Raw genomic sequence first — 18501 nt, forward strand, 5'->3', positions numbered from 1 at the left:
TTTTCTTTTCTTTTTGGTCATTGCAGAAGTGGATATTCTCTATAGACCTCAGACTCCCCAGCTTGTTAGCTTCCGGGCACAGTACAAGGTGTTGGCTATCATCTATAAAGCCCTACATGGTCTGGATCCAGTCTACTTGAAGGAACGCCTCCTCCCATACAATCCTTCCTGTACACTCCGATCCTCCAGGAAAAACCTCTTACAACCTAGAAAGACCAGATTGGCAGTGACCTCTCAGAGGTCCTTCTTTGCCACCGCTCCAAAAACTTGGAATGACCTGCCGGAAGAGATTCGCCAATTATCCTCGCTTGAGGCTTTCAAAAAGGCGACAAAAACCTTTCTCTTCTGGCAGGCCTTCTCCGATTGATAATGTCCAGAACCTCTTATTATTTTTCTCATCTGTGGATTGTTTATTAATTTTGATGTATCGTTATGTATATTTTAAAGATGTTTTATTGTTTAATATTATACTTGGGTGGGAGGGTTGGGCCGGGTTCTTGTGGGGTTTGTTGTTTTTATTGTTGTGTATTTTACAAACTTTGTTGTTACCTGCCTTGATCCCCAAAATGGAAGAGGCAAGATATAAATTATTATTATTATTATTATTATTATTATTATTATTATTATTAATCTCTGTGCTGGTTTTGGATCCCAAAACAGACAAAAATGGTTTGATTTTGCTTTGGCCCTGCCTACCCACACTGAAACCCCCACACCACAACTGTAGTGTTGTTTGCTACAGTGCAAAAATAGCAGGGCTGAATTACTTTGAATGGCTTTGTTTAGAGTAATGTCCCTCCTACTCTGCACCTTCTCTGCACTCAGAGAGAGAGAGAGAATAACATTTTTCATCCCTACTATCAAGAGGATTTGTATTCTTATTGCTTTTTAATCCCCACAAATGTAACTTGGGTTGTTCTTGCTATCCATTAATATATAATTCTAACCTCCCACTAAGCAGGGCTAGACATACTGTGAACCGACACAGAAAAAGTGTTTGACACACACACACACTGGTTACAGGCAGTACCATTTTCCTGCTTCACCTCTATCTGTAGTTTTTTGGGTTTTTTTTTTTTTTTAGAAAGAGGCCAGGTAGTCTTTTATTTTACGTTAATTTGACTTTTGACTCCAGGTATATAAATGTCAGAAGTTTATGCTACTGTTGATCTCCTAACAAATAGCAATCCTTTTTTGGGGCGGGACAACAAAAAAGTCTTCAAAATCCAACAAAAGAGCTATCACATTTCATTTATTGTAGTATATGGAAGGACGCACATTATTGAACATGTGGACATCAAATTATTTGTATGGCATGCATTTTGTCAGAGGACGGGCAGATGGGCATTTATTTACCCCACTTCTGAAAGCAATAGGCATTTTAATAGTTAAAAGCTGGAAGGAAATATGCAAATGGTTCTTCAATGCTGCATCTCCTCCCCACTCACACTCCTATTATTAACTTTTTCTGCCCTCATTAAACCTCCTGATACACTGCTTTGCCTAAGCAGCAAGGAGATATAAACATTCCCTTTTTTCCAACAACTTCCCCCCTCACAGTGACAGTATATTATTTGATGAAGAATGCCATGTTTTTTTGCTGCTGAACATCATACTCTATATAGAACCTTTTTACTATTATGTTATTGTGAATGAAGTGGTTTTAATTAATGAACTAAATTGTGAACCTAGGGAGCCTTTTTTCTTTTCTGGCAGATGTTCTTAACATTAACTTTTTTGCAACAGACAGAAATGAAGGAAATAATGTTTTCACTATCACTTGTCCTTTTGTCTGCCATACAGCTGTTAAACAGAGGAACCCAGCTAGGGAAAATGGTACCAACTATATATAAATAAGAAATAAACCTCCTAAATTTTAGTGGTGTCTAAATACTGTTTCTGAGGATATCATGTTTAGAATATCAAGACTAGGGACCCTTTCACACAATAGGATTGTAGCAGTTGCTACAGTAGTACAAATGGGATGTAATGGCTGCATCCTATGGAATCCTGGGGTTTGGAACTTAGTGAGGTACTAGAAAAACTCTCTAGCTGAGACTAAATGCTTCTCCCTAAACTGCAGATCACAGGCTTCTGTAGGATGTTGCAATGGTAAAGTGGAATCATAGTACCATACTTCTAGTGTATGAAAGAGTCCTAAGACATGGGAGTTCCAGGTTCAAGTCTCACAAAGCCAAAAAGCTCATTGGATGACCTTGAGCCAGCCATGATCTCTAGCCTAACCTACCACACAGAATAGCTGGAATGAGTTATGTTGCTATGTGCTCCTTGGAAGACTGGCAGGATAAAACACCATAAAGAAGTATTGTAATGCCATGCATACTGTTAGCACTAAAACCTAGATGACAGAGAATTTGGCTTGACTGCAACTGTAACATCAAAATTCTCATGTAATGATGACACACATATCAGTAAATACTCAAGTAAATCTGTATTCAGTAACTGAATCATGCTGCCTCTGCCCCCCTCCACCGCACAAAAGTATGGTGATAATTTGAAATGCCCACCCCATGCACTTTCTTCTTTGGATGCCCTGTATGAATGCAGGTGTACAGAGCATTTCTCTTAACTGTCTACATTGGCTATTTCTCCCATGTCTCATTCACAGGTACTAGTTTTGTGCTTTGTCCTAGTGCTGGGCTCCCTGGTGCCTTGTCTCCCAGAATTCTCTGCAAAGTCACAGACAGTAAAAACAGCTCCAATGCCAGACATTTACACAAGCAGTAAAAGTGAGTAAAATTTGAGGCTGATGTTGTTCTTATTACCCTCTGGAAGAGCTAGAGCTACAAGAAGTCCAGAGCTTGGAAAAATTACTTTTTTGGCTATCCTGATTGAGAGGTTCTGGGAGTTGTAGTCCAAAAAATGTTTCCAAGCTTTGGACCAACTTCCATTCATTTTATTATATTTATAAGAATTCTTCATTCCATTACAGTGGTGCATTGCTCTTTCATTTCCCTCCAGAGCTGTTGGCTATTGTTTATTATTTTCATGCCAGCCAGGCCTATTTGTCTTCCCAAAGATCCCTTCTTCCTTTTCTCAGCTCTGTGCTCCATCCCCATTTCTTCCACTCTGAGGAGAGGTGAACAAATAAGCAGGAGGTGTCTGACTTTGTAAGATAAATCATCAAAGTGAGCTTCACAAAAATGTCAGTTCACTGTCAGAGTGTTGTGACAGAGGAGTAGTGCCAAAAACAACAACAACAACAATGGGAAAGAAAAACCAAAACACACTTCTAACATCACGTATGAAAATGCATTATACTCCTGGGAAAGATCAAGAACATTTTCCAATGCACTTTGTTCAGAAACAGATCTGGATGCTTCAGGAAGTCTACAAAGGAGAGGGTACTGCTTTTGTTTAGGGTTGTTCTCTTAACCTACCCTATGAATTCCAGAGTATTATATATTTTTGGTTGCCACTTTTTTCCTATCCTAGCTCTAATAATTGCATGACAGGCAGAAATTGAATATGTATAGCTTTTGCTGAGGTAGAGATGCAGCAGGGAAGTGTTACGTTCAATGAATTGCTGTTTGCTATGGAGCTCTTAAAAGGCATGGCGTTGTGGGGGAGGCTAACTTAGAACCTTGCAATATAATTATAGCAGATGGGCAGGATGTTTGTGTATACTGTGAGTGCATATGTTCATGTGTTCTAGCACTTGGCAAAATGGTATAATGTTTAGAGGGCTGGATTGGGACTTGGGGAGATTCAGCTTCTCATCCTCAGTGATCCATGAATGTCCCTGGTTGACCCTGAGCTAGTCACTCTCTTTCAGGTTGAACTATCTCATAGAGTTGTTGTAAAAACAAAGTGGAGAAAAAGAGAGCCATAAACGCTGCCTTGAATTCATTGGAGGAAAGGAAGTGTACAAATGTATCTGATGAGTAGAATATTAAATAAATGGCAGGCAGCTAGAACAACCCATTGCCATTTCAAAATCTTATTCTTAGCACCTAATAGACCTGTCCTTTTTGCAGTTCAGTCCCGAAGCCTTCTGTTCTATGATGAGCATAGGGGCTCCTTAGAAGAGGGCTACAGCTCCTTTATCTCCGTGGAGCATCCTGAAAAGTGGGAAGCTGAAAAAAATGAGGAGGAAGACCACCAATCTCCAGAGCTTGGCCACAGCCCCCTGGTTGTGGCCCATGAAACAGCCAAATATCTGCATAAATCTCACCAGGAGGGGCCAAATCAGAACGAGACCAGCTCCACTCTCTCTCATCTGAAGGACCAGATCCATAAGAGGTAAGCAGGCTCACTTCCCAATATTTACCAAATATTCCATCTCAGTACAGATTCTCAATAGGGTCATCAAGTTTTTTTTAACACTGTACCCCCATTTCTGAGTTTTTAACTAATCTAACACCAGCTGCTGAGAATGTTTATTTCCCTGGATTCGAAGCCTTCACTGCTGATTTCTTTCACTCAAGCTACTGTTAAAGACACAAAAGCAGTTCAGCTAATTCCCCCCACCAATGGCATGCATATAGTGGCTTCAGTGCTGATGGTTGGTGAATCTGCTCTGAGTATTAGCTTTAGTTTTTTTGTGGGTTTTTCAGGCTATGTGTGGCCATGTTCTAGAACATGGCCACATAGCCCAAAAAACCCACAAAAAACTATGGATGCCGGCCATGAAAGCCTTCAACTTCATGTTAGCATTAGCTTTAAATGAACTGTTCAAGGTGCTGGACCTATTTTGAGGATGGAGCTTGGCCGCTTGGATATGTCCTTTGAAGTTCAGTTTAAAACCTGTAACATTTTACTGGCATGTAAACCACTGGTCACACTGTTTCTCCTCCCATTCAGTTTTTTTTTGGGGGGGGGGGGGAAAAAAACCGGGGGGCCCTTTTGACATGGAAGCTGGTGACCACTGTCCCCCCCGTCCTCCCCACTTTCCTGAGGCCATATTAGGCTGTTGTAGCAAAAACAACAACCTAATGATATCTTGGTCACTAATAGATTGAATATGGCATAAATGCAAACCTGTGCCATAATAAATTGATTAATCTTAAATCTAACTGCTATTCCAAACTAGATTAGGCACTTGAATCAATTGTTCAGTAAGTCAACATTTATATATATCCCACTGATTCAATAGGTCTTTTCTAGCTGATTGTTTTGTTTTCATATTGTAATGCTAAGTGTAAAGTATCTGATTTGCTCCCGAATCTAGTTAGTGCCCCTGACGCTAATAGTTGTAATGTGCCCTCTTATTGTTAAGAATATGTTGATTTATCTGATAGAGGGAATATGTAGGCACTGTGACCTAAACAGCTTGGATTGACCGCACTCTCCCACTGAGCTTGGGCAATTATACTTTTGAGAGGATCATGCAACTTCTTTGCTGAGGATTGCTAAGAATTTGTCTTATACTAGGTTATATTATTTGTCCCTCTACTACAGTCTTGTCTGCTAAAGCAGCAATTCTCCACCATCTCAAACAGAAGACTTTTCTCTCATCATCTCTTTATGTCCCTTTTGACTAAAAATGCAAGAGGCTGAACTTGGGACTTTTGCATCCAAAACACATGCTCTATCACTGAGCTGCAGGCCAAACTATAAGACACCCTAGCTCTCCCAATTCTTGGTGGAAACTGCGACAGCAAAAACCATTTTCCCCTGTAGTTTGGAGTAAAAGGACCCTCAAAGAAATTTGAGCAACCATCCTGGAACAACAAACCAAAAATAGTGGGAAGAGCAGCCATCAGAGATTTGAATTTGATGTGGGGAGAAGATTGCATGAAACAAAATGATTGACTTGTACGTTTGTGTTTTTTTATTTTATTTTTCTACAGAGAGAGGAACTCCAGTGATGCAGCTGAATATTTGTAGCAGCTGCCAGCCCTCAGGGCCTCTTCTGTCTGATTGCAGGATCCTTTCCCAGCTGCATGATTAAAGGCAGCAATCCTCTGCACACTTACCTGGGAGGAAGTCTCATTGAACTCAGAAGGACTTTCTCTTGAGTCCACCTGCACAGGAGGGATTACACTGTAGGGGGATTGGGGCTGTAATCATAAACATTCTTTTTAAAAAATTAGACAAATGGGATTTACTTCTGTGTGAACATGCATAGAATTGCACTGTAAGTGGGAGAGGATGCTCCATTTAGACATCTTCAAATTGGCCTCGAGTTCAGGCTCTTGTCTACTCTCTCCTTTGTTCCCCAGTGCCAAAGCTGTTCTTTCTGCTGAAATTCACAATTATGCAAATGGATAGTACCTGGCAACATAGACATAGCCTCAGGCTTCTGGTTTTCTCCCCAGCTCTTGATCAATATGGCCATATCCCTTCCTCTTTCTGTAAAGCATCATCAGAAGTGCGCCATTTCTAACCATACAATTCCTATGATGTACTGTGTAAACTTTCTACAGCCACATCTATCTCAGTGTCAAGGGGGAATAGTCATTTCTACCTTGTCAGATACTATTCTGTATTGTCTCAGTTTTTGTATGACAAAGTTACATTCAAAAACAAGAAGCTGTAAGAAAATGAAGGCAGAAAGATAAAAAAAATATCATGATTAAATGTCTAGATAAGATTCAGAATACTGTAGTCTGCAAAGGAAGTTTTCACTTGCCCCATCAAACAAAGTTCACAAATCAAATTTCATAACATCAGTCCATGTATTATCACTGTGGCTTCACACTTTAATGAAAAGCAATCTCATTTGTATTTGCTTCTAAGAGTGTGTAATATGCTACAAAAGTAGTGTGTCACATCCTCTTGCCCAAATCCTGAGTCTTTTCTTTTTAGGTTATGATTTGAGTTCCATTTGTTTTTCAGAAGAATGTAGCAATGTGGAAAAAATGCATATCTTTTCTAAGATGGACACATCATGCACAGTTCAGTGCCTGAAGCTTTTACATAAATGTCATGGAGGAGCTCACATATGGGATTAGGAATCACTATAGTACATCACCTTTTCAGTTCCTTTACCCTTCTTCCAAGGAGCCTTTTGATTCTGTTTTGTTCAGATATTCAGATTGAATTAAGTTCTCCTTTGCTCTTGTAGTGCCCTTCTTATAATATCAAATTACAAGTGGATAGGTCTCCATATCACCTTATGGAGACAGGTCAGCCCTAACCACATCCACAAATGTTTCTTATGCAGACATTTTGGTAGAGATTGTAGAGATGTACACATGTTTCCTGGACAACTCCATTCTTGTATTCTTTTCCTGGTGCCATTTGGGACAGATGTAAAGATCAGCAGCCTTCAGCTAAATTTCCATTTTTAGATATGCAGAGATCAGAGCTTGGAAAGTTGTTCTTTGGTACTGTGACTACTACAATTCCCCAGTCAGCTTGTCCAATACATTCACATAATCTTTTAAGTTCTTATAGGAGTTGAGTGACCCTTCAGAGCCATTCTTCAATCAAGTTTACCAGGGCCAACATACATCACTGCAGCTCCCTACACTCCACTTTTCCCAGCCCAAAGCTAGCACAAAGAACCACTGGTCAGTTAGTGCACAATCTTTTTGTCTATTCAGAAATTTTACTGGACATAGTCCATGCGTGCCTCCAAGTCATACCATTGTACAGAGACCAAAAGCAGAAATTGTTTGTACATAATGAACCTTATTTTGTATTATTGCCAATCCCTTAAGATATTGTATTTTGGAGACTCTCAGATCCAATTTTCTGTATTGTATTTTATTAAGAGTTATTGCGGGCTTGGCCTCTGTGAACTTCCTCTCTTTGCAGGCTCCTGTTTCCTCTTAGTCTACCAGCCGGTGTTTGCTTTGTTCTGTTTTTAATATATCACTGTTTTCCTCCTGTTACTAGCTCTGCAATCGCTTTCAAGCAGCAAAATTAAAAAAAAGATGCAGCATCATCTCTGTTGTTTGGATTTTTCATTATATTTATATTGATGAGCTATTAATTTAGCAAATGTTTGGTTAAATGCAGGCCTGCCATCATCCACTGAATAACTGCTCTCTCCTATCGTGAACAGAGAGAGACCTTCAAGCAAAAAAAAAAAAAGAGTGCTTCTCTACCAGCTTTATTTGTGTTGTTATAGCAGTAGGTTCTCTCACAAGTCTGTCATTGCACTAGTGTCAGCCCTGAAGCAGAAGCCTTATATCTTAATGGTACATTAATTATATTTAATACAATAAAATAAAATTCAAGGAATTAAGGGTGTGCAAGAGCTAACATATAACGGTGCTAACAATTGTGTGAACTCTGAAAAGCCCTGCTATAAAGATAAAATTCCCAGACAGTCTTAGGAATGTTAAACTGAAAATACCTAGCTACAAGTAAGGACTTGCTGATCCTACTTCAAAATATTCAAATACTCTTCCAACATTACACCCACCCACTTATCTAAAAATATCATAGTCTTGGGAAATTGCCATAGCATTTCCCACCATAAAATGTGATCAAAATTGTTACACCTCAAGTAAATCCATAGATTCCTTATACAAGTAGCATTATAGTTGAGCCTTTAAATTTTTGTTTCCTGCATTTCCAGCTCAATTAAATAAAATTATGATACATGGAATGGGTATTCAGTTTTGAAATGGCTGACTCCAATTTTATCTCCTGCATCAGCAGGGTTCCTAGCATCAAAAGAAAAAATTTTAATGACAAGAGAGTTGAAGATGCATGTCAGTGGGTTTACTTGCAGAAAATTACAGGATGCAGGTTTTTACATGTTAACATCCTAGTAGGATGGGCTGCCTTTCAACAAATTTTACCTCGTACAGATTACAGCTCCTCAATTCTTTTTTGAGACTTGGGAACTTCCTAACTACAGACCTGATAAGGACCATAGAGGTTCATCATCTGACCCCCAACTTTCACAGGACCAGCCCCCTGGCTGGGACACTATACCTTTCTCCAACATTAGCACCAGAATTGAAAAATGGGTTATTGTGGGCAACCCCTTTTTTCTGTCACTATGCTAAGAGAGCCTCCTTCTTTCTGCAGCTGGGCTGGGAAAAGGGCTTATCTCCCATTTGCAATGAGGACAAAATAAGCTTCCCCCCCCCCTATTCTGTGTAAAGAATGGCAGGCCCTCTGTGCAAGAGTTTTAAAAACATACTTGCACAAAATACATGTCACGAACTTTTGAAGCTTCACTGGCTTCTTCATCAGGAAAGGTGTTAAAAATCACATAGGAGAAAAAAATTGATGATGTTAGACCTGCATTTTGTCAAGATGCCATCAGTTGGTGGTGTTCTGAGTTAAAATGGTAATGGAGGTATATCTATGTAGGCAGGCTACTCATTGTTCTAGTCATGTGGTACTGGGAGACAGTGGCATCACTAGGGTTGGTGTCAATTGGTGCAGTAACTCAGGGTGTCACCCGCCCATTGACCTCCTCCCTTACCACACCATACAGAATCCTTAGTAATGCTTTTGTACTAATGTCATTCATAAATCATAATTCCCATATATCACTGAATGTAATGGTAATAGTTGTGACATAAACAACTTCCAAAATTGAAATTATACTTTTAAATTACATCATACACAGAGAATAAATGTGTTTACATATACATAGTTTCATGTGGTTGAAGTGAAAATTTGGTGAAATTGGATATTTTTAAAGGAAAAATATTTTTAAGAATCTGGGGCCTCTCCTTTCTCCTCCCACTGAGCCTCTCCCCACTCACACCATCTCTTACAGCATTTTAAAGAGATACAGGTGAAATCCACAACCAGTTTCTACCAAAATGCAGGTGTTTGAGGAGCAGTGGTGTCATCCCCCCTTAGAGTGTCACCTGGTGCATCCCACAGCCCCTGCACCTCCTAATGACACCACTGCTTAAAGACAAAGCATTTTAAAGACCAGGAAATTAAATTTAAATTCCATTAGCAACACAAAAAGGTTCTTTCTTTGATATCATGGATCTCAGCCTGTCTGACATAGGACACTCTAGATCCATCAGAACCTCCTGTTATCTGCATCTGTTGTCTTGATGTGCAACTTTGATTAATTTCAGAAATATTGTGGAAGCAAAATGTTAAGCTGAATGTTCTAGATTGATGAAATCACTTACTGAGTATTAGGTACAATGATATTCATTGGGTAATTTTTGGACACTAATTGATGCTGATATTAAACTAATGTTGCTGACTTACTTTGAAGATAAAATTAAAATTCTATGCATGTTTTTCTAAGTTCCTTGCAAATATAGTGGATTTCAAATATAATAAATACAGTAATTGTTCTACTGCCAACTGTAACCTTTAGAATGGCTAATAATGCCTATGCCATGGCTGTCGTCATGCCATCAACCAGATCCTGGAAATTTTTTTACATTTTTTGGATGACAACTCCCAGAATCCCTCAGCCAGGATCACCACTGAGGGAGTTCAAAACAAGAACATTTCCAAACTGTGGTCTCAGCTTTCCTGATTGTAGCTACCAGAAATGTGGAATGGGTGTGTAGAAACTTGTAATATAAGATCAATCTATTAATTGTTTTTTGTGGGGTTTTTGGGCTATGTGGCTGTGTTCTAGAAGAGTTTCTTCCTGACATTTCGCCAGCATCTGTGGCTGGCATCTTTCTCTGAAGATGCCAGCCACAGATGCTGGTGAAACATCAGGAAGAAACTCTTCTAGAATATGGCCACATAGCCTGAAAATCCCACAAAAAACTATGGATGGCGGCCATGAAAGCCTGAGACCCCACAATCTATTAATTACTATTAATCAGGATCACTAAATTAAACTTTTATTTACAGAGGCAATACATCTCCAACTAACAGATGCCACAGACAAAACAGCAAAGAAAAGCTCTTGCCTTCAGGCTTATAGGATGCAGCTGGCCAGCTGTTGAAAATAAAACAGGATGTTGGACTACACAAGTCTGATCAAGCAGGGATCCTTTTTTTCCCCCTTTCTTTCTTCAGTCCTAAAATGTGGCAAATTTATATTCAGTGTAGCTGTTGGCTTGCATGGAGGTGTTTTTTGCAGATGCATGCCCAGTTAATGCAAAATGTTCTGAGCTGATAGGGATTATTCTTTGAATCAAGTCAATTTATTACAGGCCGAAAAGGGTACAGGTAATCTTTTCTCTGGGAGAATAAAACTAAATTGACGGAACTTGGAAAAGTTTCATTTTTGGACCCCACCACTCAGGATTCCCTTACACAGCAGTAAGTTTTCCAGAGTCTCCAAAAGGTGTTCCATAATTCCACACTGGGCTTCATCAGCTTCTTTATCAAATGTCTATCTAATTGGCAAGAATGCTATCACAACAGGTACAAATTTGGGAGGACATCATCCAGATACTGTTAACAAATGGAGTGGAGGTGTGAGAGCCCCACTGTGCTCTGGTATGGCAAGGCCTACATTTCCCCTCTGAGCTCTGTACCATTTACCCCTTGGCAGAAATGGCCTCCATGTGGATGCGTCATTCTTCCCTCACATACCTTGCAAGAAACCCGTGGGCTGGCAATCTGTACTGAGCAATGATGTCTTTGTCAAAGGAAAAACGAATTGGTGATTATTTCTGTGCTGCACAGACATGATGTGAAAGTAGAATGATGGTTTCTATTTAAAGTAATTGTTCTAGTTACTTGAGAATATTTTTGTCATGAGAGCAAGGACCCAAGGCAGATTACAGCAATGTTCACAGTCCCCTTGTACCACTGCAACTGAATTTGGTGTAGTCCTCTTGGGAAGTGGTTTGCTCAAAGATAGATCCTTATTACAAAGAAAGGTAATGTTGTTATACACACTCAGACAGAGAGACGCAGAAACAAGAGATCATTAGAAAAGCAATTAAAAAACAACACTATCATTATTACTATACCTTTATACATCTATGTGGTACAATCACACTTGGGATGCTATGTACAGTTCTGTGCACAACATGACAAAATTTTTCAAAGGCCTCATTCCTGCTACTATTTAAAGCAGTTCTGAATTTGGACTATATGGCTGTCATTCCCACTTGAAATAGATTGAATCCTTGTGTGATAAACCAGATCAAAACTGCAAAAACCAGTTTTTCCTGACACTACTTTTCTGGCACTTCTTTTTCAAGAAAATGACTCTGATTTGCGTTATAGTAGTGGGAACAATAGCTGGGGTCTGACCCAATTCATTTTGGAGAGGATGGTCAATTGAAAGAGGGGCTGGCCAGGGGGTGTCACCCGGCCACCCTCCTGTTTGCGTTCCAAGCACCATGTTTCCCGATGGTATGGATCTCATGGAATCCCCTCGTTGAATGTGGTGGGCATTTTCCCTCCCCACATTTTCCATAGGTAAGCAGACAGGCTGATCTGTTTCAGAATAAAAAGGAAAGTGGGGGCGGGGAGCAACTAGCAGCACTTTTAAAACTAATTGATTTATTTAAGCATAAACTTTGGTAGATTTCAATCTACATTATCAGATGCTTTAATGGGGTACAATATTCAAGCCACACAGGACTTGTTACTGTTGTTGCTGTGTGCCTTCAAGTCCTTTCTGGCTGCCTATTAGTTTCCGGGCAAAGTACAAGGTGTTGGTGATTACCTTTAAAGCCCTACATGGCTTGGGCCCAGAGTACTTGAAGGAAGCCTTCTTCCCTATTGTCCGTCCCGCACACTAAGGTCCTCTGGAAGAAATCTACTACAGCCAAAAATTAGGCTAACATCTGTCTCCCAGAGGGCCTTTTCTACTACTGCTCCTAAACTATGGAACGACCGGCCGGAGGAGATCCGTCCATTTCCACTCGGTGACTTTGAGAAAGCACTCAAGACGGATCTCTTCCGGCAGGCCTTTCCAACTTAACCCTCCCCAGATATAAAGATATTTGTCCCCTCATCTGTCTATTTCCCCCCGCCAATGTTTCTGCCTATTTTTTGATTGTTCAATGTTTTTAATGTTTTTAATGTTTTAATATTATTACTGTTTAATTCTGTTTTAGTACTGGGAATGGGGGGTGGTGGTAGGTCTAGGGTTTGATTTTTTAACTCTATTGTAATTTGTTGTATTTTATTGTTGTAACCCGCCTGGATTCTTCGTGATTGGGCGGGCTAGAAATAAATCTATTATTATTATTATTATTATTATTATTATTATTATTATTATTATTATGACCCTATCATGGAGTTTTCTTGGCAAGATTTGTGCAGAGGAGGTTTACTATTGCCTTCTTCTAAGGCTGAGAGCATGTGACTCATCCAAGGACACCCAGTGGGTTTCCACGGCTGAGTAGGGAATCGAATCTTGGCCTCCAGAGTCATAGTCCAACCCTTAAACAATTATACCACATGGGTTCATCACTAGCACTAGCACACTTAGCTACCAAACTCTGTCAGTTTGGACTCACTTATAATGACTTTGCATTTGGGAATAGTGCATATCTTCCAATTACTGGTACTGCTTTGGACACTCACATGGCACCACAGCATGTAGACATCTTCATGGCTGACCTGGAACAATGGTGCTGTACAGCCAGCGCAAAACGCCGGCCTGCACATGTACTAGGGTTGCCTCAGCGCGTCCTTTCCAGACGCCCCGCAACCCTAGTACATTGCTGTGGTGTTGTAATGGCGGCGCCCTTTCTACATGGGTGCCACCATTACGATGTCACAGCTGTGCTGCCTCCAAATGGGGTGGCACGGATGTGACGTCTTGGCACCCTTTCAGCGGCACCAGAAGGAGCTCCATTTTGGAGCTCCTTTGGCCACGCATATTGCTGGTGCAGCCTTTAAATGGGCGCGCTAGTGACACAAAGAGAAAGGGGCCAAGCAGCCCCTTTCTCCCTTTCCCCGCTGCTGTTGGGGTGTCCTTGGGGCTTGAAGCCCCAAGGACACCCCTTTCCAGGCTGCAGTGAAGTGGCCTTTTGCCGCTTCCCCGCAGCCTGGAAAAGCAGCGGATAAGGGCCTCAGGGCTGCTGCTGTGGCAGCTGAGGCCCCAATCAGTCAGGGAAAGGGGCGGGTGCAGGCTGTCCCAAAGGGGCGGTCTGTATCCCACGAATGTTTCTGCAGCTCTTTCATTCAGAAACCAACCCACTACAATGAGATACACTGATAACATTTTCTTTATTTGAACTTAGAGAAAAGACTAATTTAAGAAGTTCTACAAGAAATTCAATAGCTTCCACCCCACCATCAAACTGAGCCTGGAAGAATGCACACAAGTTCACTGGCTTGGCACCAATGTACAATTATAGACTGGGCATCTAATCACCATGCTATATTGAAAGCCCATTGAGCCCTACACATATTTAACATACCTCCAGCTTGCACCCAGATCACAGTGCCATAGCTATATGTCACGCCCTCCAATACAATTACATCTACCTACAAAACAGGTACTCAAAACTCATGGACTGCAGCAGGCATTCCTCCAACTACAATACCAATTCAATGAGATTTAACAATGCAAATAAATTACAGGGCAAGACTGGTAAAAAAAACCCAGAACACCATTAGTTGTCACCTACACCTTTCAGCTAGAATCACTTTATAAATCATCAGCAAACAACAGTCAGTTCCAGACAGTAATACTGCCCTGGGTGGCTTGCCTTTACTGGCTTACAGAAAGCCTCCCAACCTTAACTAGATACTTGTCTGCAACAGGATACATAAAATGAATGGGAATACAGGGACAAGGCCCTGCTACAAATTAGATGCCAACTCTGTCTCCAAATTTACCCTGACATCAGCATTACAGATCATAACACACACAACATCAGAGGTACATTTACATACTCATCCTTTAGTATGATACATGCTCAACCTCTGTCAGTTATACTGGATATGCAGGACAGTATATCTCTTTATACAGGAGATAAATAAACACAAATTCTTAATTAGAAATGGCAATACCCTAAACTAGTGAAAGAACATTTTAATCTTCCCATATTTCAAGTAATCACTGTTCTTAAGTAGCAATTCTGGAACAAAAAAATTAAAGGGACAACTGGGAAGAAAAATAGCTTAATTGGGATATATTCACAAATTCTAGCCCATTAGCCCATGGACAATAATAATGATTTCTCAGTGTGCTGCATATATTAAAATACCAGTCGTCATCACAACTGCACACATAACAAAATAATTCTTCCCAAAGAGGTTTCTTAATTCAAATGGATTAACTGTTGGGTAAACGTTCTAAAGGTACCAGATCCCATCTGATACTTGGATAGGATGAATATCAGATGCTGCAGGCTATATTTCAGAGGAAGGAACTGGCAAAAAACCTTCTGAAATTCATGGGCTTGATAGGGAACTTGAAGGCACCTACACACACAAACACACATTTATTGCTTTGACACCTCAGTGCCAGCAGACCATCTGGATTCAGCTCTGTATCATATTATACAACTGTTAAAAGACTTACAAACAAGGTCACAGTTTACATCTTCATGTACCCTATTAAACACGCAACCCACCCCAACAATCATGCTATTATACCTGTGTCTTCAGTACTGATATTATTGCTCCATCAGTGCATCTGAGGAAGAGGATGCAAATCCACAAAAGCTCATGCTAAAATAAGTCAGTCTTAGAGGCACTGCTAGATTCCTTCTCCCTTCCCCCACTCTTTTTTTTTTTTTTTTTTTTTTTTTTTTTGCACCTCAAAAAGACTTTTGGCAACTGTGTAGAAAAGGGCAACCATAATGGTCAAGGTACAGATCAAGAAGCAACATCCCTATGAAGAAAAGTTACATTTTGAGCTGTTTAGCTTAGAAAAGGGATAAAAAAGGGGGGCATGATATAAGCGTTTACAGTTTTATGAATGATGTGGAGAAAATGGATAGGGAGAATTCTTTTTTTTCCCTCCTTGCTCACAGCACTATAACTTGAAATCATCCCCTGACTCCCTGATGGCAGATTCCAGACCGAAGGAAATATTTCTTTGCACACTGGGAAATCTGCTAAACAGTTTCACTGGGGGATTTGCTAAACAAGATGCACTGGTGGCTACTATCTTGAATGGCTTTCAAATTGAATTAGGCATCAGTGGCTGCTGGTCATGATGCTTATATTACTTCCAATATTGGTGGCAATTTGCTGCTTACTGGGGAAACATCAGGGGAGGGGCTAATGGATGCAGCTCAACTTCCTGATTTAAGTCTTGGGGATAAAAAGCAAGCTATATGTTATTAACAACAACAACATCAATAATAATAACTATTATCTCACTTTCACAGTCTACCAGATGTTACTGACTGGTGTTTTGGACCATCAGTCATTTGGATTCTGTCCAAGAATCTAGCAATCAGAGAGGTATCACTGGACAATATGGCATGTTCCAAGAAGTGGCACTTTTTGTAACTGTGCTGTTGTGAGTTTATGGTGATTTCATTCTGAGGTTTTTCAGTCTGTTTGGAATTGTTCCCAGAGTGCACCTGTCACCACCACTATTCCCAGAGGTGCTGAATCTCATTTTGTAGATCTTGATATTTCATCATCTTTTCTCTGTCTTCAATTTTTCTGTCTCCCAGGATTGCCACATATATAATCCAGGCTTTCTTTTTCTCAGCCTTAGTTATGTCTTGCATAGTATATTCTAATAGTTTGTCAGTTTGACTCTTAAAGTTCCATAAGACTTGTACATCAATATTTTAGACACTCTTTCCAGGCTTATTTTCTGAAAAAGTAAAGTAAATGCACACCCATTGGGACTACCTTTCTGTGATGGTGGGATTGCATGTTTCCATGAGACAGGAGCCTGTGCTGATGACAGCAGTGCTACTGGTAGGGGTCTCCCACGTCAGACAGGCTTTTGCTGAGAGGTCAGATGAAAAGTGCCAAAACCCTGTTAAATGTGCTTTGTTGTTTAACTATCCTTGAGTTGATCTCAACTCTGTGGATGAGAATCTCAAGTACTCCCTTGTCCTTCACCGCTGTCCTCAGTTCTTGCAGATTCATGCTCATGGCCTCCCTGATGGAGTTCATCCATCTAGCGTGTGGTCTTCCTCTCTTTCTCTTTCTTTCCACTTTTCCTACCTTTACAGTCTTTTCTAATGAGCCATGTCTTGACATGGCCAAAGTATGCCAGTCTCAATTTAGTCATTTTAGCTTCCAAGGAGCTCTCAGGCCTAATCTGTTCTATGACCCATTTGTTTGTCTTTTTGGTTGTCCATGACATCCTCAGCACCCTTCTCCAGCACCACATCTTGGATGAATTTATTTTCTTTTTATCCATTTTTTTAATTGTCCAACTCTTGCATCCATAACATGGCAATGGGGAATACAATTGCTTGTATGATTTTGACTTTTGTGCTTAGTTGTATGTCTTTGCTCTTGAGGACCTTTTCTAATTCTTTAAAAGCTGCCCTCCTTAGTCTTTCAAAGCTGCCCTCCTTAGTCTTTCAAAGCTGCCCTCCTTAGTCTTCTTGTGATTTCTTGTCTGCAGTCCCCATTCTGATCAATGTTTGATCCAAGAGACAGGAACTATTTTACTATTTCTATTTCCTCGTTGTCTGGGTTGAATTTATGGATATCTTCCATGGTCATTATTTCTGTTCAATGTTTTTTGTTAAATGTGCTACAGAAACCAAAAACAAATCCAATACTGGACGAGTTGTCGCCTGGATCAACGAGGAGCATGTCAGATATCAGAGTTCATGGACATCAGATGAAAAGGGAGCTGCAGAACTCCATATCATTTGCTATGCAACCAGGACAAGATACTGTGAAGGTACTGGAAGGCAACAGTAAAAGAAATGGATAGCAACAGAAACCTGGTTATGATGACCATGATGGTGATTATTTATTCCCTCTCAGGTGATAGTGTAGATTGTGAGGAATTATAGAATCATAAACAGCCTAACTGCATGACAAAAGTAAGCTGACACAAAGCAAGAGAGAAGTGGCTTTCTCCTTACCTCTCTGCATGCCACTGAAGCATGTCCATTCTCTTCCTCAGGGAGATGGTCATAAAAGCATGTCTTTTGCCACACTAGAAAAATCTGTTTGGCAAAAGGCATGCTCTTACGTTATGACTGTCTCCCTCTGAAAGGAGAATGGAAGTACTACAACATTATGCAAAAAAGTAGGGAAAAACCTTTTCTCTCACTACATGTCAGCTCAGTTTTGTCATGTGATAAGGCTCAGAATCACAGAAGCATAGAGTTGAAAGGGGCCTCATGGTCCAACTGCCTACTCAATGCAGGATCTTCAGCAAAACCTCCCCAGCAGGTAGCTGTTCAGCCTCTTTTTAAAGACATCCAGAGAAGGAGACCCCACCACCTATCTATGCAGTAGGTTCACTCTGACTGTCAAGAAGTTCCTTGACATCTGAAGTGGGCTTAGTTCGGTTGCTTTCATCCAGGGCTTCAGCTCAGTGTGAGTTTGTTTTAGAATTCCTCATGTAAACACTCTGACTGCCTTTAACTCTGGGTAATTGACAGTGAAACCCACAGTTAAAGGTTTTGAACACCTATCCCACACACACCTACGCTTGCACAGTGTTGCTAGCACAATAAGATTGTGACAAGCTATTCTCTAACTCCTGTCAATGGTTCCACTATTTGTCTTCTTTAGTTACAAAAGAGTTGACTACATTCCTCCACCTTCATTTCC

General features: G+C 40.4%; 1 protein-coding gene across 2 annotated transcripts in view; it reads left to right on the forward strand.

The window, feature by feature from the left end:
- The window catches only part of CREB3L1 (cAMP responsive element binding protein 3 like 1), a 118863-nt gene extending 111008 nt beyond the window's left edge, over window positions 1-7855 (forward strand). For both annotated transcript variants that reach the window (XM_042446638.1, XM_042446637.1), the window contains exons 10-12: window positions 2630-2750; window positions 3999-4263; window positions 5814-7855. In XM_042446638.1, coding sequence (XP_042302572.1) covers window positions 2630-2750; window positions 3999-4263; window positions 5814-5850 — 423 coding nt within the window. In that variant the 3' untranslated portion in view covers window positions 5851-7855. The remainder of the gene's footprint in view (window positions 1-2629; window positions 2751-3998; window positions 4264-5813) is intronic.
- The last annotated feature ends 10646 nt before the right edge of the window (window positions 7856-18501 follow it).

The sequence above is a fragment of the Sceloporus undulatus genome, chromosome 1, assembly GCF_019175285.1.
Source record: "Sceloporus undulatus isolate JIND9_A2432 ecotype Alabama chromosome 1, SceUnd_v1.1, whole genome shotgun sequence".
NCBI lineage: Eukaryota > Metazoa > Chordata > Lepidosauria > Squamata > Phrynosomatidae > Sceloporus > Sceloporus undulatus.